General features: G+C 43.8%; 1 protein-coding gene across 1 annotated transcript; it reads left to right on the top strand.

Moving 5' to 3' along the window:
• Nucleotides 1–3978: 3978 nt before the first annotated feature.
• On the top strand, nucleotides 3979–6836 carry PtA15_10A623 (uncharacterized protein; the record flags this gene model as incomplete). The annotated part of the gene is made up of 9 exons (XM_053160818.1): nucleotides 3979–4056; nucleotides 4189–4662; nucleotides 4782–4796; nucleotides 4906–4997; nucleotides 5084–5509; nucleotides 5644–5696; nucleotides 5767–5862; nucleotides 5982–6654; nucleotides 6809–6836. 9 exons carry the CDS (start codon nucleotides 3979–3981, stop codon nucleotides 6834–6836), a joined length of 1935 nt encoding a protein of 644 aa, XP_053024754.1.
• Between the last annotated feature and the right edge of the window lie 1262 nt (nucleotides 6837–8098).

Genomic DNA, 8098 nt, shown 5'->3' with positions numbered 1-8098 from the left:
GTACTTCTATGATGTCACCTGCAGCTGTCAGTTGTGAAGATCCACTAATTTAGAATGCATGTACATACTATGCAGTGTAGATGAGTATGTGTAGCTGTCCAGCAGCTAGGTTGTGTATGTAAACGTGAGTTTGTAATAGGAGGTGAGGTGTATATGTAGCTTGGAATGTAACTTCTAGTCCTGTCAAGTCCCGTCCTTGCGCCATAGTCCATGATTCCTGATGAATACTATGTAAATAAAAGAAAACAGAGAATTTTTTTATTTTTGATGTAGTGGAACCTTTCCATCTACCACACCGCTGATCAAACTGCCGGATTCTGATCAACGCTGGTGGGTGGTTCGTTTGGTGGTGCAATGAGGCCGGCGTAACCGGAAGCGGGGCAACCTTGTGTTGGAGTGTTGGGGGGAGGCAGCTTGGCATTGCTGCGGAGGGTCGGACATGACAATCTCCAGTGCCCCTGCACTCCACAATAAGAACAGGGCTTGCCAGAGAAGATACTTGGATTGTTTGGTCCCGTATTTCCTTTCCAAATGTTGTTGATAGCTGCCGAAATATTGTTGACAGTCGGATTGTCTGGTCTTCCCACATTTTGCTGCCTAGGTGCCAATGGGTTTCCAGATTGTGGTGGGCGCTGCTGAGCTCTGGAGTTTGGTTTTTGAGATCCTTGCCAGTTTGGTCAAATTGCACCATGAGGATAGGGGAATGAACAAAAGACTGATACATTCTGCGGAGGATTGGTGTCGAAGCGATTGATCTCTCCATAAGCCAAAGTGATGATTGTTTGTATGTCACGTGCAGTGACATCCTTCCTGTCTCTCAATTGAAGTGCAATGTTTTGAAATAGCTGGGATCGGGAAATAGATGGTGGCGTAGGGGCAACGGCTTGTAGTATAAGGCCTTCGACCAGAGGAGGTAGGGCAGCTTGTGCGTTCTTGAGGTCGGCAAATACGTCGAAGATTTTATTGAACAAACCCTGTACCTGAGATGGATCAGTTGTTGGCCCAGAGAAACAAAATTTGAGGAGTCAGTCAATAAGTTCCATCTGCCTGAATCGGAACGTCCCTTGAAAGTTTGCCTGAACCGCATCAAACGCCGCAGTGCCTTTTGTGTGACAATCGACAAGGGACAACAGTTCATTGTTGACCGTGATTTGAATGAGGTACAAAAGGCAAGTTTCTTCTTGAGCTGAGATTTTCCCATAGTTATTAGGAGAGTCGAAGAACTTTGCATGGTTCAGGGTCAGTAAGATTACCCGGGACAAGTCCCGTTTCCACTTGTTGAAGTTCACTCCGTCAGCCGCTAACTGTTCGATTTCCAATTTGTATACACTCGGTTGTTGCAAGAATTTATTTCTTGGTGATACATCTATTGCAGTCGCCGATGACATGAATACAATGGGTGAATCAGGAGTCGAGGGAGATTCAGGGGTAGCAATCAATTGTTCCGACAAAGAAAGTGGTGATGACGATTGCCGGGGTACGTTGATTACAGGTCAATATTCCGGCGTTGGGATAGTAGTTGTGATTGATAAGCCAAACGGATTCCTGACAATTCTTTTTTCCAATGAAGCTGGGGCCAAAAAGGTTGTCCTTTCGTCAATGTGACGGGTTACAACTTTTGAAAAGATATGTGATATTGTTGATATGAAAGGGGACGGTGGATGTTCGTGATCCAAAAAGTCAATCTTCTCCTCAGCCGGTGACAGGGGCAGGGGCGGTAGTTTCAAGAGTTCCTTATAAGCCTTCCTCTGTTTTGGTCACTTTGCTCGTGTTGGTGGAGGAAGCGGTCCCGTTAGTTGAGGTTTATCTCAACGAGTGTTGACCATACACCAGGAACGTTGAGCCAAAAAAAACGGGCTAGCGAATCGGTAGAAAATAGACCCTTAATCTGTTGTGACTAGAATCTCTGAGGTTGTATTGCTCCTCCCCGCTCTCCTGATCACTACCCCGTACTCCAGTTGTGGAGTTTGTACACCGCACTCCACTACATTTTCTATCCCTCTTATCTCCACTGCATATGCAGGGGACTAACCCCATTTCTTCTGTATTTGACATCTCCCTGCTTCATTTATGCACCCCTTGCAGCTGCATGCAGTCTCCTGACCCCATTTTCTGCACTCATTGCATTAGTCTGACACCACTCATGCACCCCTTGCATGAGGTACCCCTGTATTTGACATTTCCCCACCTCATTTATGCACTCCTTGCATTAGTATGACATCATCTTTCATTTCTCACCCCACTTTTTGCCTGTATTTAGTATATTCTGACACCACTTGTACGCAGCCCACCAGCTAAAATCCCTCATCCAGGTTCCCCCTTGTTGCTAAAATCACTCACATTTGTCTATATAAGGATCTGTCTCCCCCCCAGTTGTTTTTCCCTCAGCTCAGTTGACAGTATTCCCCAGTTATTTACATACCACCCATAGTTTTACCATTACCCTTACAACACCTCATAACAGCCCTTACATTTGCAAATAACCACTGAGCTCACTCTCATAACTCTCATGTCTCTTTCTTGAAATATCATGTGCCTTTCACGAGTTACCCGGTTCCAGGTTCAACTCTTGACTGAGACATATACCCTTCTCAGTCCAGACACTCTTCTCAACTTTTTATATTGCCCTCTTAAGGACTTGTGTTCAACCCCCACCGGAAACATCAAGTCAACTTTTGCCCTTTTTCATCATCATAAACCCTCTCAACTCTCACATACCTGTTGTCAAACAACCTCATCTGGAACTAGACCAGACCTATCACTTGATTAAAACTTGCCAAGCTTAGCTTGGTAGGTCTTGTTATCTGTTGCAGAAGGGCAGAGTTTTGCACCTCAATTATACCCTTCACCATTCAGCAAAAGGGCTCCCAACCACTTTTGAGTCTTACAGCGGGGTAGTACCAATGGTGTGTCACTACTTTACTCTACAATAACCAGTCCTGCAGATTCAAGTAGCGGCCTTCAGTTATTGTTAATGCTAGCATGCTGATAGCTGTGTCACAGTCATTGTAACTGGCCTTTCTTCATACAGCTTTTACTGGTAAAGTAACATGTTGTTGTAATGAAAGGCCAATTTTTCCCTAAAATGGCCCTTCCATAGGGCTGTTCCTGGTAAGTTAACCCATTAATGAGCAATGAAAGGCCAAATTTTCCCTAAAATTACCCTTTATTGCTCAATAACTGCTTCTCTACGCATAGATGTTGTAGTGGCCTTGAAAAAAAACCTCCTTGGGTGTGTCATTGATATCACACCATATTTCACCGTTGTTACCAGTCTGGTTAGCGCAGAGGGACTAAAAATTGCTACGATATTGTTACTTTACCAATAAACGTAAATTTGCAACCCACTGTCAGGGTTCTGGGTATCCCAACATGAGATCCGGCATACACAAACCAAACATTGGGTATGCCAGATCTTATCAAAACTGCACATTTGATTTGCCTTGGCCTGTGGGGATCTCATCCATGTGCAGTGTACCATCCACCAACAGCTGCCCAGCCTGTCTCCAGGCCAAGATCATCAATTGCTCGCATTGCAATTGTTGATCCCCCACATTGCAATTGTCAATTGATGATCAATCATACCAGGATTGATCATAAATCATAAAACTTACACACCAGATGCTGGAGACACTCGCCAATCCAGCCTCTTATACAATCGGATACCCGACGGATGTCGGATGTACCCAATTGGATACCCGACGCGATACACAGTCGGGTATCTCCGGATCTTCAGGGTCCGGACGTGACGGTGATGTCATCCTAATTAAGGGTTGATGTGTTGGTTTAGGGATCACTGCCCGTCGCAGACATTTTAAGGCGTCCAACCCAAAGCGCTAGCAGTAGCAAGCCCCCAGCAAGTCAATCACAGTGGAAAAAAATGTATGTGGCTGTCTATCTTTTTTGAGCTGCTAGGAGAATACTTAATGTTGCGCTGATCCTTTTCATTATCTTTACGTAGACCACTACTGAGCAGTGATGGATCAATCCCAGATCAACGCAATCACCTATGCCGATTTGAACAAACTCAGTGTTGGGTTTTTATCTCTTGTAGTGGCAAGCATGTTTCTTTTTTTCTAGCCTTGAGGCCTTGTTCTTTCCGAATTTGAAGATGACAATGACCAACGGAAGACTCAAATGAAGAGGAAAACTGACTGTTTGTAATCTTGGGCGGTTTGATTTTCGTAGCCACTCTCGAGTGGTCTAGCAGGATGCTTAACGTATCAGTTTATCAATTATTTGAACACCAAAATGTTCATTCAAACTCAAGCCCAAAATCAAATGCTGAACCACGTCCAAAAACAAATGTCACCATCCCCTTATCATCAAAACCACCAGTTTCAGGAGAAATCTAAAAATCTTACATATTTTGGCCGGAATAACAATGGAATCGAGGGGGAGGTCGTGGTTGGCCAATTGGAAACTCAAAAGGCTGAAGAGCTTGACGTCAACCCTCGAAGTTTGCCTCTTCATCCATCGACTTTCCACAGCAATTACCAACCCGATTTCTTAGAGATAAGAGTTGATAACCAACACGATCATTCTTGCGATAAGCAAAATTGGTTCAGCCGTTTGAATATCTTCCACCAGCAATTCGAATTTTTAAATGATAAATTCAATGTCCTCGTATTTTTCATTCTCATGGCAAACCTATTTAGTCTCGTGCGTCATGACTATTTCATCGTCTTTTGTCTTCTCTGGAAGTCCCCAAGAGGTCTGACTGATGACTTACTACTTTTTTATTCGTTTACTTTGGGAAATGGTTGATCGGGGGCGCTCAGGCACTGGAAATACTTGTGCGTGTCAATTTTCCACATTGTTTGACTGTTTTAGAAGTCAACAAGAAGTTGACCCATGGATTCTTACTTCTTTCTTCTGGGAAACGGTTTATCGGGGTCTTTCAAGGTATTTAAATCTTTGGCTCATCATACTTTGGTCGACGCAGGCTTAACTCGAGTCTACAGTTGGCAATTATCAAATTTGCTTGTCGTAAACTAGTGAGTTCTACCTCGGCTCACTGATGATTTGTTCTTTGGCGAGATCTGAAGCTGATGAGATGTCGAACCTTTTTGATGATACTTAGCTTGATATCCACCGGCACTAGAGTATATTTTGCTAGATTGGCATCAACCATGCTAAGAGCACCGAAGATGTTCTTAGTTTGTTCATTAATCCTACTCTTAATCAGTCTAGGCGGATTGATTTTTCAGTCCGTTTTGGTCGGAGCTCATTTGATTGACTATGATCAGATCCGGGTAATCTTTACTCGTAGTGGTAGCGTGGACCAAACTCTTAGCGATTTTGTCAACGATCTTGGTGATTATTTCAGATTAATTGGTCTCCATAGAATCCAACTAGATATCCTCCAATTAGCTTGGATAGGGCCACCTCTCGTATGGGACCTATTAATCACAACAGTCCTAATGTTCAACGCTTTGGATTCTCGCAAGCGCTGTCGATTTGGGTCAGCAGATGGAAGAATCTCTTTGGGAATTACGATCATGTTTGAGTAAGTAAGGAAGCTGACTTGTGCAGAACTTATAAAGTGATGTCATGAGATCCAAATGACAATCAGAATAACCGAAATTGATTTGATCTGTTTCTTTCTTTCCGTAAACCTACTTCCCCAACAATGACTACTAGAACTATGTTCCTCGTCACTTTGGTTACTTTCATTGTATTGTGTATCTGCCTTGGTAAGCCCATTTTCGCAGCGCGCCGGTCATGACGGTGCTCACTCGTGCCAGTTGATATCTTGCGTGTTAGTTTTAGGCGGTAAAGTAGCTATCGATTTTGAAAGAATGAACACACTTTATGGTGGATTCGATGGCTTTGTGACCAAGTTACATACCATTTCAATCTGTAGGTTCCAAAACCCGAAATCTACCGCTTCTTTTTGTTTGGTCTTCTCTCATCCATGCATGTCGTATCCCGAAAAGCTGAACCCATTTTTTGTTCATTTTGGCGCAACCAATCAAAAGTTTGTAGCTTACAGCACAAAGTGAATGACAGGTTGAGGCTGGAACAGAAGTTTATCATCAGCTCGCAAAAGACGCGCGACTCGGCTCTCAGTGGATATGGTCTTGGGCACAGTGTGGGATCTGGAGACCCCACCTATCACAGAAGGCAATCCACCAGGAAAGGACCGCAAGCGATTCAATTCCCCGATTTTGCTGAGACAGACCTCGAGGTGTCTGAAGAGGACGGAAGTGTTGTGGTTGAGGGTAGTGAGGAGAATGATTTCGACGAAGACAATGTGGATGACGAAACGGAGGAAGAAAATACATCAGTCCACGCCACCGAAAACTTGAGAATAAACCGTCTGGCGCCAGCTATCGAAGATCGGAACTCGGCGCATCTATCACAAAAACAAATCGAGCTAAATCAGCTCAGCGTTGAGCACTTCGATGTCAAATTCCCGGAGCAAGCCAAGATCATAAACCATCATCATGTTGCGGGGACCTCTGCAACTGAAGGGTTAGCTAGTGGGCCAGTGGTGGATTGCCCAACTGGGTTGCTACCAAACTTAGGCTTGAAGATATTCGAAGACCCACAGGAATTGATAGATGCCCAACACCATCACATTCACCCGCATCATTCACACTCCAATCCCAATCCCAATTTTAAATCGGCCGTTTCATCTCCGGGGCCAGGGTGAATCTTTCTCTTGTTGCGTTGCCTTCCCCCTTTTCATGCTGTGCACCCGCTGATCACTGCTGCCTATTCCACTTGAATGATCATGGTTTTCAAACGTTCGATGGATCATACTCTCGGGCAAAAACAATATTGGGATTCGACCACGATAAAGTTTTGCACCAAATCAATCGATTCCATGAAATGCCACGAGAAGGTTATTGCTGGTCGTAAGAAAACAAGCAGGCTGTTTAGTGAGGACAGCAGCAACTTTGGATGAATCAATAACATTTTCGAAATCCCTGTTGAACATTGTTTTTACATACTTCACCCATGACAACTGACATTAGATCATGTTAAAGTGCACCGCTTCCTCATCGGAGAAGTGTCAACTTGGTTCCACTTTCTTTCATTCAATATTCTTCATCAATCATCAATACATGTTATAATTTTTGTTTTGCAGATTTATCTCTTTCTGGTTGATTGTTAAACTTTGTATCAGGATCACAACAAGTGAATGCATCAATGTATTTTTATCAATTTTGAAATTCATGTAGTGCTCGGCCCAAACACCCTTGCTTCTGCTGTAATCTTTCCATGCCATCATAGGTATCAAATACTTGATTTAATATAATTAGACTGTCTCAAAATGGCAACAGGGCACAAGAAGAGTTGCAATACGTCAGCAAGGTTAGCTGCTACTCTAGCCTGCTGCCAGTTGAGCAAGTTTAATTTCATTATAAATATGCAAGTGATGCTAACAGTGAAGTTGAACCAACATCAAATTGTTATTGTTTTCCCCTGTCCTGCTGTGAACTGCATCATACATATGCAGGCGGAGACAAACTTAACTAAGTCCCTCGAGACTTTGGGCTCCCGGGGGGTAGGCTGAACTCGCGAAGCAAGCCTCTGTCAGGAGGGACTTACACTTTACCTCCCCACATTGGCACAGCAAGAATGCCACTTTGATTCCAGTTATGTTCACAGCTGGTTGACAATTGTGGTCTTGCAGGGCTGATAGCATCCTCTGAGAGAAAGCTACACAAAAAAAAACCACCCATTGTGCACACAAGCTGCAAGGTGCAGCAGTCAAGTTGCACACTGTTTGTAATTCCAGCTGTTTGGGGATTTTTGTGGAATTTCTGCGGGTGGCATGATTTTTGCCAAACACCTGAAATTTGTGAGAATTCCAGTCTAGGCAAGCGGCGTTGAACTCATAAATTGAGTAAGACGCCGGGAGCTACCCCAGCTGCGGAATTTGGTAAGCAAATGCTGTCGCGTTTAAACTCGGACATTATTCAATTCTCTGTTTATGTGTATGCATTACCTTATGCATATGACGTGTACATCGGGCATCGTGTCGATCAGTTTCTTCCGCACATCTTCCCCGCATCTCCGACAAAACTCTATTCCTTTCTTATCCGCCGACAACTCTATTCTTCCCTATTCTTACTCGCTGTTTTAT

This window comes from Puccinia triticina, chromosome 10A (assembly GCF_026914185.1).
Source record: "Puccinia triticina chromosome 10A, complete sequence".
NCBI classification, from domain to species: Eukaryota; Fungi; Basidiomycota; class Pucciniomycetes; order Pucciniales; family Pucciniaceae; genus Puccinia; species Puccinia triticina.
This window is presented reverse-complemented; position numbering and strand designations above follow the sequence as displayed.